Source organism: Gallinula chloropus (assembly GCF_964237585.1).
Source record: "Gallinula chloropus genome assembly, chromosome: Z".
NCBI lineage: Eukaryota > Metazoa > Chordata > Aves > Gruiformes > Rallidae > Gallinula > Gallinula chloropus.
In genome coordinates this window covers 68725058-68743441 of record NC_140089.1, presented here as the reverse complement: position 1 = coordinate 68743441, position 18384 = coordinate 68725058, and the positions used below count along the sequence as shown (strand labels likewise).

General features: G+C 42.1%; 1 protein-coding gene across 1 annotated transcript in view; it reads left to right on the top strand.

Annotated features, from left to right (window-relative positions):
• Window positions 1-6298, top strand: part of RAB3C (RAB3C, member RAS oncogene family) — a gene marked incomplete at both ends in the record, with an annotated part of 118066 nt that extends 111768 nt beyond the window's left edge. Inside the window, one exon of the mRNA XM_084278243.1 lies at window positions 6111-6298. Coding sequence (XP_084134369.1) covers window positions 6111-6298 — 188 coding nt within the window. The remainder of the gene's footprint in view (window positions 1-6110) is intronic.
• Window positions 6299-18384: the final 12086 nt, after the last annotated feature.

The window sequence follows — 18384 nt, the reverse complement described above, 5'->3', positions numbered from 1 at the left end:
ACTTCCCACCAGCAGGCAATTTGGCCACTTCCTGGGAAACAGGGCTTCAGTATGCTCCAGAAGACAAACATTGGTAAAAAAATGCCCCCTCTTCCTCCTCCTTTCTGTCAGCTTCTTGTTGCTGAACAGAGGTCATACAGTACAGAATGTCCCTGTGGTCAGCCGGGGTCAGCTGTCCTGGCTGTGTCCCCTCCCAAGATCTTGCCCACCCCCAGCCTGCTGGTGAGGAGGATTGTTGGAGAGAGGCAGCCTTGGGGTTGTGCCAGCCCTGCTCGGGGGGAACCAGAACCCTGGTGTGCGACCAGCACCTCACTGGCTGCCAGTGCACAGCCTGGCGCTGCGAGGGTGTCTGTGGGGAAAATGAACTCCAACTCAGCCAGACCAAATAAAATCTCCACTGCTTATTCTGTACCATTTGCATCATGCTTAAGTCCCACAAACTTTAATTGATATATATATCTTATAACTATTCCATTGCACTTAATTCTCATTAACTACTGCCCCCAGTCCTTTAACAGGTAGATGTTACTCCCCTGTTCCATGGGCTTCTTTCTTCTGCTCCTCCAGATGTTCACAGACAGGCTATGACTTGGGCCCAATCAGTTAGGATGGGTGTTCAGAACAGGAGAAGCAGTATGTTCGGTTGTTGGGCACCAGTACCAGCATGGTTTGGGTTGACCACATCCATAGGCAGATGATGGTGTCCATCCTGCAATTTTATTCCCAAGAACTGGATCTCCTGTACAGATCTCTTGACCTTGCTTTTCTTTATGTCAAAATCAGCTTTCAGAAGAATCTGGATTATTCTTTTTCCCTTCTCAAACACTTCTGCCTTATTACCCACAGGATGATGCCATAAATGTACTGTAGATGTTCAGGGCCGTCACACTTTTCCAGTACAGTTTGGAGTAGTGCATGACAAATGATAGGACTGTGCTTGGACCCCTTGAGTCAGTCAATTCCCAGGTGTATTGGACACTCCTCCACATGAAAGCAAACCATGGCCTGCATTCTGCTGTGAAAGGAATTCATTAAAATGCATTGGCAATGTAAACTAGCATGTCACTTGGTTCCTTTTGATACCAGTTCATACTGAAGCTCTAACATGTCTGGTACAGTAGCACACAGTGGTGATATCACTTCATTCAGGTCACAGTAGCCTACTGTTAACCTCCACCATCCATCAGACTTTTGCACTCTCCATATAGGACTATTAAAAGGTGAGTGAGTCTTGCTGATGACTCCCTGACTCTCCAGTTGATGAATCAGCTCATGGATGGAACCTAGGGAGTCTCTGTTTGAACAATATTGCCACTGGCACACCAAGCCTTGTAGCAAGTTGTGCCTATTGTTCTTAAACTCACATCAATCCCACAGCAAAAGGATCTTCTGAAAGACAAGATAAGGCAGATAGCTGTTTGATATTCTGTGTATTCACAGTGGCTACACCAAAAGTCCATTGCTACCCCTTTGAGTCCTTTAAGTAACCTCTCCTGAGGTAATCTATGCCAATGATACAAGAGGCCTCTGGGCTGGTCACAGTGGGGTGCTTCTCCCACCTATACCCTGTTAATCTCACCTCAGCTTCCAATACAGACAATTGTTGGCATCTACCTGTTACTCTAGAGATCCAGATGGGTTCTGTGCCCCTAGACTCTGATGGTACCAGCATACACTGTGCATCAGTGTCTACCAATTTCCTATTCCTGGTCAGTGTCCACTATCATATCCTCGCAGTGACAGTCCAGAAGTCCCCTCTCCAGGTCCAAGGGAGGTAATTTTAGTTCTTCTGTATCTAGAAGATGGCTCATTGCCTTCCTATGTCTCTACAATAACTATGCTGACCGCATTCTTCGGTGACCCCTTGTTAATAGCTGTCTTCCCTCTCTGTTTCTGTATGTGGGCTTCCAGCTTAAAGGTGGGTTCACCATCCCACTTCCTCATGTCCTCCCCTTGGTCATGCAAAAAGAACCAGAGTGCACAATGCAGCACACATCATGTGTTCCTTTTCACTCTGACCAGATAAGGAAAGGACTAATTTCTTGGAGTGCTTCTGGCAGCCAAGGCTCTGGCTGTTAGGCATGAGGAGGTGCAGAGGTTTTCTTCAAAGTTTTGAAGCCATGAAGACTCATCTTCCCCACAGTAAGTGTGTCCATATCTGGGCAATACTTTGCTGCCAAGCTGCTACAATACGATGCTAGGTCATTCTGAATCACCTTCCTCTACATGACCCACATGCACAGGACATCCTCTGGATCTCTGGAAGCCTCATTGTCACCTAAATCACTGTAGATGACTTCCAGCACCATTAATCCTCTCAGATACTGGATGCTTTCATCTGAGATAGTCTACTTTCCTGGGGAGCTAACAAGATGTTCTTTGAATGGGTATCTTACCCTTATGCTAGAGAGGAGACTTCTCCAGAGGCTGAAAATTGCTGCCTCTTTTCCAGTTCTTACCATCCTGGTTCCTAGCAAAGCATCCCTGTTGTGGGGCTTCCTTACCTTCCAGTAGCTGTCAGCCCCATTACCGTAGCACCAAAGCAGCCAGGCAGCAATCTGCTCACCTGGCTGGCAGCTGTAATCTTCCTGCATACCTCAAAGTTCTGATGAGGTTAAAGACCTGGTAGTTTCTGCTTCCTGTCTGATTTTTCTCACTGCTTCCACCCACTTCTTTGCTGAGGGTCTGGCTTCCTGAGCAAACCTTTCATCCTCTTCTTCTTCCTCCTTTACTAATTGGTGATATGGATCCTTTGGCCTCCCTGTCAACTGCTTCTTTTTCACTACAGGGGCAGCAATTACTGTAGATGTTGCTTAGGTTCCTATTTCAACCAGAGTGTCCTCAGATGTGTTTTGGATCCCTGCTTAACCACAGTCCTCTGAGAGTACTGGAGTACTGCGCTGTGGCTCAGTAAGTACAGGCCAGGCCCCAGTGCAGTGCTAGATGCTGCCGGTTTTCACTGATGTAGGGAAGGCACCCTTCTATCAGGTGGCACATCCGTTTGCCAGGGTTGCTTGCCAGTCCAGGTGTAAAGTCCTAGGTCACAGGAGGTGATTAACTGTCTTAGGAACTTGCCTAAACCCCACACACCCTTGCGCACAGGGACTGGCTGCCTCAGGGTGTATTTGAGTATCGCCTACCCAAGAGTTGTCTTCTCTTAGATCAGGACCAGACCAAATTCCAGAAAACCCAGAATATGCCAACAGCGTTAATTAGTAGTATTAATCAGCTCACATAAGGGTGAACAAGTACCTTGGGAGGCTGCCTAATAAAATCATCCCCATCTGTCCTGCTTAGGGAGAGAGAGATGCATTCCCTCGCTCTGTCCACAAGGTAGCTCCCCCAGCACAGCAATACTGCCAGTGTCAGGGCCAGGCACGCAGCCATCCTTAGTACTGGCGTGTTCCCTAGCTCCTTCATCCTCCCCCCGAACCCCTCCCCCAGCACAGTAAGGCTATCAGCGCCAGGGCAAAACGAAGCCATTGTTTGTATGAATGTGTTCCCAAGCTCTGAAAAATAAAGAGATAAGCGGTGCAGCTAAGGAACTCCACAACCCGCTTGGGAGCTTGGTGCTTAGTAACTACTGTAGCTACAGTACACGTAGTACAAAACTGCTGTTGCTGTGCCCCACATTACACACCAAAAATTACTGTGGTAGTTTAACTTGGTAGGTACCCACCAAGCCACTCTATTGCCCCCCAGCCCACTACCCTCCCCCCTTCAGCAGGATGGAGAGGAGAGAAAAATAAGAGCACAGCACTGTGAGGGCTGCTGTCAGGAAAATTAACTCCATCTCAGCCAGACCCAATATACGGTTATTCTTATCTGTAAAAACTCCCCTCAGAAATGTCCTTAAGATTCTTTCTGCTTTCAAAATCGTCAAGGCTTTGGTGTATGGTTCCTCATTGTCCCTCAACCCTCCTGCCCTCTGGTCCTTCTTGTTCCTCTTTACAACAGCTGCTTTCCTCCTGCTTCCCATGGAGCAGATGCTAACAGTTGTGGAAGGATGTGACTGTGCTACTGTGCAGATAGGTTTCAACATAGAGCACTGAAAATGCAGAGGATCTTTCTTGCCCCAAGCAGTCTCCAAGCAATCTGAAGTCTTCTCCTGCATGGAGCTCTGCTGGAGGGCTGATGCCACCAGCAAGTGAGGCTACACTGACCTTCCTCATGTTCCTTCTAGTTTAGAATACAGGAGACATACAAGCCAAGCTAAACTAAACAATGACATATAGAATCAAACCTCCCTCCAGTATATTATTTCTGTCTATGGTCTTTTATTATGCACATTTTTCCTTTTTTCCAGGTAAACGTGGAAAGGAAAAGTTTTCATGTCAATGTAACCTCGTACCTGTGAGGTTATCCTTTCACTTCTTGCTGATATTAATAGAATTTGCATGACCAAATCCCTGTACAGTATTTATAGCTCTTATTATCTAAACTACCTAGGAACAATGAACTTGCCTGTGATTAGTTCCTATGCATTTAAGCAATTCAGCATGTTGTGATATCTTAGCACAAAGCACCTTATGTAAATTAAAAATGCAAAGAAAATTCAGAACAGAGAGTTAAGTTTTTGCATTGGTTATCAGTGAATGCTTGGAAATCATGCCAGACTAAAAATATTACCTGCTGTATTTCTAGGCTGATAAACATGCAAAAGCTATATGGTAAGCGTTTATAGGACTTAACTGTACACAACCTGCTTAGATGTCACATTAAATACATAGTACTAAAGTGATCAAAGTATTTGCATTTAATTTTCAACTAGTCTTTCAAAATATTATTAACTCAATACAATTATCCCATTCACTAGAATATGCACACAACATAAAAGAAAAACCCAACCTACAAAAAGCTGGTTTTTGCTCTTTTTTCAAGAGTTTCAAGTGATTAACATATTATTTCTGGGATTTTTCTCATAATTAGAAAACGTCATAGTTGCACATTGTTACTCAGGTTTAATCCAAAAGAATCAAAAGAGCTGTGCAAAGGCTAAGCCCCATCTGTAAAACTACCAGTAAATCAGATGTTTTGTAAACTGTTTTAATATTGAGCCCTTATGTAGTGGAAAGACAGAAGTAGGAGGAAGTTTTAAATTACCAGGGAATCCTCAGGTGAGCTATTTGGTAACTGTGGGAAGAGATGGAGCATGGGGGAAAAGGCTTAGAAAACAAACAAATTTTAAAAAGACAATTTTTTTGCAAAGGAAGCAAGAGCATGGGAAGACCCAGAGCCAGCAGAAGCCTCCTGGATTGCAAACTAACCAGCACACTGCAAACCTGGAGCAGATGAAGGAGGCAGGCACAGTAGATGGGCAAGTGGGAGAAGAGAAGAGAAGAGGCCTTAGGAAAGCTGGCTCTGCTCCATAAAGGCTTCCAGTGTCCCTTCTGTGTTAAGGACAGCTCTGACTTTTGCCTCTGGGGTAGTCGCTGGGAATGAAAAAATGGATAAAAGTCCTTCTATATAAATTAATTAAGGAAATTTTGTCCTTATGTGCACTTCTGTATTTTTTATCAGCTTGGTTTGTGGAGTTGAGAGACTGTTTGGTCCCATGGATTTACCTCTAACTTAAGTAGAGAAGAAATCTTTCATTGTTTTGCTTGGTTTTTTACCCATATATTTCAACACACAGTTGTCTGTTTTCTACCCATTTATTTCCACACAGAGTTGTCTGTTTGACACGATTGGAAGTGGCTGTTTCCAGCTGAATAATGCTCAAAGGAACGTAATAGTTACAGATGGAGCAGTAGATGATTCCTTTCCAATGGCTGGATATATAGGGCATTTCTAAAATAATAATACTCTCCAAGTGGTATCAACTTTTTAGATTAAACTGTTTTAAAGTCGAATTTGTCTAAGGGATTTTATCTGGGACACTCCTGATTTTATGTGGCTTGGTAAAAAGCAAGTAACGCTAGTGTACTTACTCTGATTGTGTTACTATTTTATCTGCTCTTCCAAAATCACTCTTTTATATGTGTCTTGCACATGCTTGCTTTCTGAGTGCCTCTACACTCTTCCCTCTTCCCTGCCCCCAGGATGTTTGTATATCTACTGAAAATACTGGAATGTGCATTGAACATAAGCATGCTGGTTTATTTTCTTAGGATTTGAATTCTTTGAAACAAGTGCCAAGGACAACATTAACGTCAAGCAGACGTTTGAGCGACTGGTGGATATCATCTGTGACAAGATGTCAGAAAGCCTGGAGACGGATCCCACCATTGCTGCCAGCAAGCAGAACACACGGCTAAAGGACACCCCTCCTCCACAGCAGCCCAACTGCGGCTGTTAATGCAGCTATCGGCCAAGGCAGCTCCAGTGTGTTCTGTTGCCAGCAGAGTATTTATGAATGGTCTATATGCCTTTATTTATACTGTCTTATTAGTTTATTAGGGAGAAAAGTCTTTTATTTTACATCAGCATCTGGTTGACTATATAAATGGGGATGAAGACATTATTAGTTTGAAAGCGTGATCCATTTAGCATCTGGCTTTTGCATGCAGGATAGCTGTAACTTTCTGTTTTCTTTCTACTGTTTTACATTGCACTTACTTCAGCTGGTGCCATGTCCTTGGACCAAATTTGCCTAGATTTAACTCTCTTGCTTCATCAGTTTCAAGTTATATGGTCGAATCCTTAGGGTAGTGGCCAAGGTGTATCAGAGCAAGTTTCCTGGTGCCACTTATATTTTCCCATGACTGGAAATCAATTGAAATGTTCCTCCATTGAGTCAGTCCCTCATGTTGTCCAGATCGTCTGTATAAGGGACACTCAGCGGAGTGTATTGCCTCGGCAAATCTACACTCATTATGCTACACATCGTGGCTGATTGGAAATTGCGGGAGTTAGAAAGAAGTTAGTTCCTGGTCCCAGAGCCACCAGACTTCCCTGAGAGTTTCCCTGTGGATGTGGGTATTCAGTGCAGACCCTCAGAGTTATAAGGCACTTCATCTTAATTGGATAGCTAGTATGTCTACACTTGCATGAGAGCTGCATGTCTGTCTAGTACCTCTCTGACGCTGGACTTAATTTCTCACTCTGTCATTACAGAGATCCCAGTAGTAGCTACCCCAGTAGCAGAGGGCTGACTAGCTCTTCTCGTTTCTACTTGCATGAGATATTAAACACAAATTTCTCTATTACTCCTCAGAGACCCATATCCATTAGCCTCAGTGGTTCATGGCCAAAAGCTGTCTTATGTTGCTGTCAAAGCTGCACACTTCAGTTTTCAGGAATCTCCTCACCCACTCAGTCGCTGAGGCAATCATCACCATGCTGACTACAGACACCTGTATTTTACTCAGACCTATTGCAGAAGTGCAGCTGATGTCAGTGAACTGGAGTTTGACCTAATTTTTACTTTGATGAGGATATCTATTTTGATAAGGCAACCGGATTTTCACAAGATTTTTAAAAACTTTAGGAATAATAAAAATTTGACAACATTTCTAGAATTAAGCTGTATACATTCATAAGACCAGCAAAAGGCTGTGAAGATAACGGAATAAAGTACACAGATTCTTTTTTAAATAGAGTGTTAAAAATAGACGAATTTCACAGCTTTTAAAAGTACTTCTCTAGTAATTGGTGGCAGCTTCTTACATCTGTGCCCTGGAGTACTTTGTACAACTGCTTTACTTGCGTCACAGTAACATTTTTTAACTAAATGGCATAATTGAAGAAGTGTTAACTGTTTTATTTTTCCAATTAGATAAAATTTAGAGCAAGGCTGACATTTTTTAAACTGTCTGCAATGGGAAACATGCGAACACAAATAAAAAGAAAGAAAGTAACCCAAAGTACTGCAAACCTCACAACTACAAAGAAATCCATCTGCACACATTACTTTTTTTGAAGTTAGTTTATATAATTCCTGAAAAACACTGAGAGGAAATGGTCACTTTTCCCTTTTTTTTTTCACTGATTAACTATCATGCATACAGCTGGCTGATCACAAGGCACCGGGGCTTCCAAACAGGGCATATAGACACACAAAAAAGGCATATTCCATCCAGGCACTACATTTGCTGCCTAACTTTAATGAGTAGGTGTTCTTTCTTCAGTCTGGGGTTTTAAGCCATGCTACTTTTCTCTCCCCATCTAAGGCGGCTTGTTGATGACTGCACTGAAGGACTTGCATTGGTAACTTCTGCACCCACAAGGTATCAGCTGCTTTGGAAAAAGAAGTGATAAAAAGCCGAGGGAGCTTCATGTGTGAAGCAGTGTGGTTTGCAGTTTTCCATCCTTTTTCTTCTTATGTGCAGTAATTCCTGCTGGAGAAGAGGGAGCAGGGAAGCCATGAGACTGCACTCAGCTTCAGCCCTGAAGCTTTCAGTCCTTTAGAAGTAGTGTGGGTTGTCTGAGCCATCTCAGTCAAGGAGCTTGGGTGTATCTTGGGTCATGCAGCATGTCTACAGGTGCAGATGCTCTTTCAGCTTTGCTCTGGGATGCTTGCTACAAAGGGGTAATCTCCTGTGCACACTGTAGCAAGGAAACAAAATGCCCAAGATGCCCCTTGCTGCAGCCACACCTTGCTTGTACTCCATTGCAATGAATTCCAGAGCCTCACCACCTCTGTATGACCATACACACTATAATCACTGTTGGCAATATATTGTTAGCATATATCTTTTTAAATAAATTGACTAATAGATAAGTAGTTCTTTACTTACATAGGATTAATTGCTTATCATTTTGCCTCAAGACTCTGGGCAGAGAAGTAATGGCAAAAATAGAAGAGGGAGAATCTTTCTCTCGTGTTTCTGTGACAACTACATCCCAGGCCTCCTACATGTCCGACCTTCTGGGAGGATGGAGGAAGCAGCTGCCACAGTAACATCATTCATTAGGCTGCCAGCCATGCTTTGTAAGGAAAAGGCTCATCTTCAGTACAGCAGCAGAACCAGTCAGTATTTAGAACCCCCTAGGAACTTCGTATTGACACTCAGACATTGCCTCAGAGTTCAGAATTAGTCAGACTAATTTTTAAAATGCTCACAAGTCCTTGGAGGTTTTCAAGACCAGACTGGCTAAAGCAGTGGGCAGACTCCTCAGACCTCTTAGTTGACACAGTTTTGCGCAGGAGGTTGGGATGAATGACCTGCTGATGCCCCATCTAATCCAATTTATCCTATCAGCCCTTCCTCTGGAATTGAAAATGTATGGAAGTTCAGAGAGACCTTTTCTTAACAATCAGGGTTGCCTACTGCTGGAAAAGTAGGCTTTAATTTTTTCCATCACAGGTTGACTTTTGCAGCCACATGTTTCACAGCAGGATTGAGTTTTCTGCTGTAAGTGTGGTCAGATTTAGCTCAGGAGAGTCCTTATCTCAGTACCTCTCTCAGCTTTAACATGGCCATTGTAGAGAAACATGAAACATGGAAAAGCTTTTGTGGACTAACTTACTATCCTTTTCCTAAACATTCTAAACATTTAGCTTGAATTCTGGGGGAACTAGCAGGATTGGGATTTTCATTCTATTTTAAATTATGCTTTGGCCTGTATGTAGGGTAAAATATCCCAAAACAGCCTGATTCAATCTAGTTCAGCTCCAACTGACTTTTGTGATAGAAAAACAGCTTTCTTAAATGTGGGTAGAGTTAGGCTGAACATTTTTGGAAAACTCATCCCAACCTGAGCAAGGGCCAAAATTGCAACAATCGATGGCTTGACCCAACAGTCATTGATTAGCTGTTGTTGGATGAGACAAGCAGGAGTTTGTTAGATCCCTGATCTATCTACAGTTATAGCACAATTCCATCAAAAGAATGTACCAGGGTAAGAAGAGTTTTATTTTAGTGATGGTGTCATTAACTTGACACCAGGTATAAGAGATCTAAAACTATTTTCAGCCTCACCACAATTCTGGGTAAAAAAGTGCTCACATACTTTCAACTAATTCGTTGTCACTCTCAGAAGAGAAATAGGACTGAATGTCATGGAGCCTTACTGGTCCAGCCACAGATAACCCCTTCAGTGGGTTTAGAGATTCAGACCACTTGATGAGCTACAGCAGTTGGCACGAAGAGTGTATTAAATTTCTGAGAGATTAGATGTCTTTGGGTAAAGGGTCTTGAGCTCCATAGTGCCAGCTGAAATAATACTACACAACTCATTTTCCAAGTTATGATCTGAAATAAAGCTTTTAGCAGCAAGCTAATCCTGTGCATGGGTAATGCACCAGCCTTATCATGCTCCAACAGTGTCTCGCTTGCTGCATGATGAAGCTAGGGCTCAGAAAATGCCTTGGGAGCACACAGGGGCAGGGGATGTGACTAGTTCCTGCTGTGCCTCTTGGCATGACCTGCCGAACTGCTAGCAAGCACTGTTGGGTTGAACCTTCAGATGCATGTTTTTGATTCTGATAAGAGTTCATGTTCACAAGCGTTCGGTCCTTATAGTGCAACTAACTTAATACTGTATCTTTCTGTTATTGTTGTTGTTGGTTTGTTTATTTAGACCTGTTTGTTTGGTGTTTGGAATACGTATGAGCTAGCCTGATTTTCTGTCAAAAAATACTCTTTCTCTCTGAACAGCTGTGTACGTGACTGTTACCTGGAACGGTTTGTTCCTTTGTGCTTATACTTAATGTAATGCCTAGAGAAACTACCTGAGCAACTACATCTATGTGGCCTTTCCAGAGCACCAGTCTGAAAAAATTAAGATTTCTTCCCAGTCTGCTCAGCTCTGCACATTCAGCTGTATCACCTGCACCTTCTTTATTTTAGGAATTAAGTGCTATTTCAGCACAAAATCTGCTGCAGTTTGATATTAACTTTAAAAATTCTTTGAGTTTAATCGTTATTTTTAGGACAAAAATGGTGGTACAAATTCTACACCTGGGGATGATTACCTTTGTTTCTTCAATAGCAGATGAATGATGCTGCATTTGCATTCCAAAAGAAGACCCCCTCCCAAATTCCAACCCCAACCCCTACTCTTTTCTATATTTGTTTGCAAGAGGAAAGTTTTATTACTTACATTTTTAAGGGCATTGACTAAATTTCTGCTGGTGGGCAGATTCATCCTTGGCCTGTTTTATATAGACAGATACACCATGTATGAGCCTAGTTCTTCTTGAGGCTGGCAGATTCAGCAGTGTGAGACCATGAGTATGTAAATCCTCAGATATAAACCCTCAGGGGTGTAAAGCAACATCTCTTGAGCCAACAGAGGAGTGAGTTGTGTTGGTTTACACTGTCCAATCTATACACACAGTCTCTTCAGCACTCTCTGACACCAGATTCTCCCAAATTCATAATCTGTCGTCACATTTAAAGAGGCAACTCAATTCAATTATTTGCATTATTTCTACCAGTTTTCTTTATTAAAGTGTAAATATATTTCCCCTTTGCAATTTAAGCTGCTATTTTTCGGTTTCTTTGTTTTTTCTTCCTGTTTATCCGTGGATATTCATGGAAGCAGAAATTGTAACTAAACACACATAGTGTACACATATACATAGCAGTGTATCTTTAACGCTAATTCAGTTCCCACTGTTGCTTGTTGCTGTTCAGTACAGCCTTTCCTGAATGCTACAGTGGAATTTATCCATATATTCTCATTAGCACCAGAAATCAGCTGGGTTACATTTGCAGACCATAGGTTTATTATCCATGGCTCCAGCAGATGGAGATGGCATGTCAATTGTAGACTAAGGCACCTGGTATTTGATTGGGGGGGGGAACTTCCAAGAACTTCAGGATCATGCAAAACATGAAGAAATTAAAGCTAGGGATTGCCTACTACTTGTGATAAATTTCCTTGAGTAATTTTGACATGTACCTGCAACTAGTGTTAAATGAAATGTTTGTGTTGTAACTCCTGTTTAATATTTTGTCAGTAATGTCAAATGTGTTGTGGCTCAGTTGGACTGTCAGAATATGTAACCTATATACTAGTGTTTGTGGAATTGAAATGTCTTAAATGTTGCATGAATATATGTTATAAAAATAGATAAGTTTCCTATTTTTGAATACCTCAAAACTGAGGAATCATGGGCCAATAAGTGCAATATTTAATTACTCAGTGTATATAAACTTGTGTGAAAGGGAGAAGTGTCATGTGTGTGTGATAAGCTGTTGATGATGCCTGCATGGCTTAAGATTTTCAGTAGATGTATGTGTCTCGTAGTAAAATTTATATAGCAAAAACTTTACCAGTGTAGCGTAAGAATATTATTAAGTCATTTAAACTATTTATTATATATAAGACAATGGTAAAAGATATTTGTATGTTTATTGCAAGTGCATGTCAATTTTACTTTTAGAATTGTGAGTGTCCCTTTTAAAAATAACAACGAATGATAGCAGGACAGTACAATCAGTCAGAAGATACTTGTAGCTATTTCTAAACTACCTGTCTATATTTTTAAAGCATGTTCTCTAGAAGCATTAAAGGAACCTCCTAGAGCTCAGCAGTTACAGTGAGTTATTTGTGCTTAAAGAATCATTTACATACTCTGCCTGCATTTCGTAATACCACATGGGCATGGTTTTCTTTAATCTGAAATAGTTAACTTCTAATACTTACCTGAAATACTAAGTAGGAGTACCCAGTATTCTTGCAGATGACTTGGCAAACTTCAGTTGCTGCCCTCAGTTAACATTTTTGGGAACAGCCTAAAGTTCATGGTCAAAGTGATCCAGCACAGTGGGTGGTGTTTCTTAATTAGTCATTTCTGCCAGTTAAATTTCTTAACTTTTTAGATCCTAAAAGCGCAAGATATACCCTTAAATATATTGACCCAAACTCTTCACTCAGCTGTTCCATACCTTCAATATTGAACAACCCACTGTTAGCAGTAAAGCTTGAGGTAGAAATGGAAACAAAATGCATCCCAGACTCTAACCATAATTTAAAAGGAGACATCCAGTCATTTATTCTTCCTTTCTTGTTATCCTTGCATATTTCTAATAGTTCTCAAAGAACATGAACAAGGCCATGACTATTCAGCCAAATGCTTGGCTACATTTTGGACCTTAAAACCTGAATCACTGCTCTGCCACAAGTTCGCAGCTGTGCCTACAGTCTCTGCAGAGGACAAGTTCATTCTGTTAAAACTTGCTGCACGTTTGACTTCAAAGAAATACATCATCTGCCTTGGGGATTTTCTAGAGACAGGCCACTGAATCTGAGCCAAGGGGAGAACTGGTTGTGCTGAACAATTTTCATAACAAATTATTTTCATTAGTACCACATTAAAAAGTACATGAGCAGATTTTTAGTTTGACCTGATGCACTTTTGTATCAATGTTCAAGGTTGATTTACATAGGGATTGTTTTGGGTTTTAATTAACTTAATCAGGAGAAGAATCAAACTCTAAGGCCTGCTGGAAATCAGTACCATGGATTTCCTTTCCTGTTTTTAAACAGTTTCTCTGAGAAAGCGAAGTAGCCTGATTGCATTAAATATCACAGGATGGTATTTGCGATGACCCAAGCAGCCCTTAAAAATCTCCCTGGTTTTATACCTTCTGCCATGAAGACTTCTGCAAAATAATACAGACCAGAGTGATATGAAAATGTATGTGAAGAGAAATTTGAGATTGCTTTAATAAAAAAGGAAATTCTTGATATCTTTATAGCTGAGCAGCAAACAAAGTAACAGTCATAAAATGAGGTACCATTTAAATACAGATGTACTGACAACTACAGGACTGAAGATGCTTCACCCAAACTTTTTCTTGCTATGTGACCTGACTGTTCAAGGGCTGGCAGATTAATTTTACCTAGTATCTTCATTATTCCTCCTAGACATCTGATTATGTACACAAAGACAAAGGCTTACCTTGAAAACATATAGCTGTTCTAGCTCTGTCAAGCTAACTTGCTTGCTGAATTGTTCTTGAAGAAAAGTTGAAGTACTTGCTTAGGATACGTATGTGAGGGGGTGAGACTCAATCTGTCCCTCTTCACCCAACTCTTACTGCAATATAGTTACTGCGGTTCTAAAAAACATGTTAGTTTAAAATGCTGCTGGGTGACAAATTTTGTGAATCTTCTGCATACATCTACGGGAGCTCTTGTCTGAATGTGAAGTACAAGTTTTATCCATGTGCAGAGTTTTAATTCTATGTGAACGTAGAGACCATGTGTATTCCATTGGGTATTCCGTTTGTATGTGACTTCTGTATACCAAGTGGATTTTGTTTACTTTTTTGTTGGAAGTTCTCTTTTCCTTTTGCGATTACAATAAATATTCAAGAGACTATATTCATGAATATCTCGGTTGTGATAAATGGCCTTACCCTCCTCCTGTGTCTGGTTATTTCCTTTCACTTAATAAAACTAGAAGAGAATTACTTCAGTTTTGAAAAAAACAATGGACATTGGTACCACCTTTGCAATAATTAATTTCATTAATATCCTCTCAGTGTCACTGGTGAGTTGTAGTTCTGTCTATATCCCACAGAATTCTCTGGAACCTGCCCTCAGAGCCTGACGTTTCCCTACCAAAAGCACACTTGTCTCAGCCTGCATGCTGACTTTTCAAAATGGGGCAAAGTTTTTTCTTTTGACTTTTCACTGTATAAGAAGTGCTAAACACTGCTTGTGCCTGTTTGTCTGCTGTTATTAGTTGGTCACGTAATCTTAGTGCAAATGAGCCATCTCAGTTGCAGTGGGTAGTATTTCACACAAGTTGTGTGATACATCACTGTCCAGGTATTGCTTTTTTCTGGACATGCATCCCTCTGTGCGCTACTTTGAACCCTACTGTGACTCCTGAATTTATCTTCCCTTCACAGGATTCCTAACCTTCAAGGGATGTGTTGAACACACTGTCTCCTGTGTCCCCTCAGCAAACACTTGCAGGAGTTCACCTGCAAACTCCTTTAACACCCATTCTCTCTTGTTCCACTGTGTTTCAGTCAGGTCCCCCAGTCCTTCTCGTAAATTTATATCTCATCGGCAGAGTAATGGTCGCTTGATCAATGCCTTGCTCTCATCCAACACCAAGTGCTTCCTAGCTTTTTGCTTGGGATCCTGCATCTCCAAGCAGGTTTCTGCTAAGGGGGCTGTCTGAGCAGCTCACTGCCCTCTCTCACAGAGTTTCTCTTTCTAGAACCAGCTCCTGTCATCAAATCACCTCTGAAAATGAAACACCCTCATTTTTCCTGGCTACCAGACAATGTAGTGTCCTGTCCATCTACCCTCCCCATGCCATTGCTTTGTGATTGGCCCTAATGCACTTGCCTGCCCACTAGGGTGAGTGGAAGACAAGAGAACGAGGGGGTGGGAGGGGGAGGATAACGTTGGAGGAGGAGATGATTTCTGATGGATACCTTTGAATGAGGTTGTTTTTGAATCGCTGTTATTTTGAATATGTTGGGACTTTTAACATATAAAACTAGACAAGAAAATCACAGATGGGTAGATGAGAATGGTGATCTACTAGGATTAAAACTGTCTCAACAACAGGTGTTTCTTGCTCAAAACCCCCCATTTTAATCTTATTTTCAGGCAGAAGGCTGGAAACAGAGACAGACAGTTCCTAACTACCAAAGAAAAAGACATCAGAAAAGATGCTGGAATGGTGAGATATAAAATGGCACAGAAAAGGTTCCTGACTTTAAGTAAGAAAGGTCAAGCAGGCAGAATGTACTAGTGAAGTGAGGGTGGGTGACTTAGCAACGTGATCCAACAAAATCAATAGGCAAACTGTGGGTTTACACCCAACAGAAGGGACTCTTCAAGTTTAGGAGAAAACTGAGGCAGTTGGGTGCAAGGAGGGTTAGTTGGGTTTTGTACAGATCTGTGCAACTCAAGCTGTAAAATGAAAAACAAAGGCTCTTCCAGAAATCTTATTAAGTGCCTGGTATATCTCTGTTCCTGTTTGCACCCAAGAAAGATCTTGAAGTATTAAACTGTAAACCAGAAGATTTACAGGTTAAATGGTTGACACCAGGAAAAGATGTGCTTTAAGCCATGATGAACTCAGGTGATCAGTTGCAAGCACAGGCAGAAGGAAGCTGGCGTGCAGTCCTGTCCTCCGTGATGTTCTCCGTGAGCGTCTGGTCCCAGCACTCCACCCAGAGGAGTGCTGGAGGAGTGCCAGCATGAGGAGCCCAATGAGTGATTAAGCCCAAGAGTGAGCTCAGCTCTGCAACCCACCACTGCAGGATGGAAAATGAGACCAGAGACAATACCAACCATAAGAAAAAAGTTGAAGAAGGCCAAAAAGCCACCCAACTCTCTGTTGTTAGGAAGATAGAAAACATCTTGGAGAGTTAGAAACTCTAGCATTGCACCCCACTTCCTAACAGCTGCTCCAGGGTCAGGTATCTGGGTGCTTTCCATAAGCACGAACATGCTCTCCTGAGGAGATACTGCCTCTTCCTCATGCCCAAGCACATGGAAAGAATGACCTTGGGCAGGCAAATTAAGACACCTCTAATAACGTAGTGCAGCCAGCCCAATACCACTCAACCAGATGTGCCTGTAAGCATGCTCACAGCACAGCAACCTCACTCCATGGCCTGTGCTGGGTCTTCTGAGGTCCCAGGAAGTGCGTATGCACTTGTCACAAACCAGCGCCTGTGGTTTGATTTCATAAGTCTGCGAATAGCTGCAGAACATCTGGGTGTGCCACATGGGACATCTATCTCTTGACAGCCTCTCAAAATTTTGCGGCTTAGATAAGGTTTTAGGAATGTAACACCAGGCAGTCATTTTTAAAAATACCCTGTCCTGCTCTTCTTTCAAGAATATGTGCTCTAAGAGCAAAGCTGGCCACAGCATGTCTTCATTTTTTTACTGTTATCTTTACTTCTGAACAAAGCAAAAAAACTTCAACCTAAGCCCTTGACCCCAGTACCAACAGATCTTTTGCAGGTCAGCAATGCAATGTGTGCAGCTTGTGCTGCTCCACGTGTGGCCCAGCCAGCCTTGCTGTGCAGCAGAAGAGGTGTCCACCAGTTCAGGCAACATCTGGTGGGTGTCTGACGTGGAACTTGCCTCCGGGCCATCTCTTTTATTTCTGCTGGAGAACAACATCAGAAATTGTGTAGGAAATAAAGCCCATTTCAAATTGCAGTTTCTCTCTTCAGTAGTTAACAATAGCAAGACGATTTTTCTGATGTCTTCCTGACACAAGGGCACATAACTGTCTTCATGCCACCTGGCAAAACGGAAAGCCAGCCACTAAGGTTTTCCTGTATAACCTAAGTCAGCATGCAACAAACATTACCTTGCATCTATGCAGGATAAAACCTCCTGTGGTAGCATTTCTGACAAGCTGGTTTACAGCCTCCTTTCACCTCAGAGGGAAGGGGTACCATTTTCCAGGATGGAGGTACTTCGTGGCCATTTGAAGGCTACAGGAGGTCACTCAACCCAGGGCATGCACAGGATTTCAGACACAGCCTTTCATTTCATGATGCCTATGCTTTTGGTCAAGAGATTGGCTCCAACCTGCTTTTATGATATGGGTGCTTTCCACACTGTTATAACAAGGGACATCAGCACCTGGCCCTGGGATGAGAATTTCAGTCTGGAAATTGCTTCATTCCCCCTCGGCATATTACTTCTCATTTTCTCCAACTAATTACTTTCCTGAAATAAAATAATAGAGATACCTAAAATAAAAAAGTAGGGATTTTCCCTATTGTATCAGCCTTGCTATTACATTTCAGAGAGAAAGCCAGAAAAACAGCTTATTAGTTGGCTAAACCTTCTCTCTTGCTTTACCAATCTTGGCTAAAGAAATCTGCTACCAAAGTGAAACAGAGAAATCACAGAGATTTACATGTTGGAGATGTGATGGCAACAGACTTTCCACCTGCATTGAGCTCATTGGTGGGCTAACCTCATGAGCCCAGTCAGTGGCACTGGTGTCTCACTGCTACGCAAGCAGATGCTTTCTCCTCAATTCACCACTTACATTCCAAAGAGAAACTCTGGCCTTTTAGTGCTGGAATTCCGGGAAGTGACTCGTATTTCTTGAAAACGAGGTCACATAACCAGAAGAACAATTCATTCTACCAGGAAAGGTATGGATAAATGTTGCACTCATGTAACAAGACATGGCATATGCACACGATGATGATGATGACAGACAAGCCACAGCAGGAAAAGGCAACTGCGCCTGAATGGTTTTGACAACCACAGATACACACAAAACCACTTGTAAGAATGAGCAACAGAAACTATGATCTTGTGGGCAGCCAAGTCTTCCCTGGTTGTCTGTTTGCCTGTAGTCACCCTTCATGATTTGCTCAGAAAGCACTGTTTCAGTGCAACAAGTGGGGAGTCACACAACTCAGAGAACGGTTTCATCTCATAGATTGAAAAGAAGCTATGAGGAAAGGGTAAGATGAGGGTCTACAAGAGCTGCACAAAATCTTGGTGCAAAAGCAATATGCTTCAGGAATTAGGAGT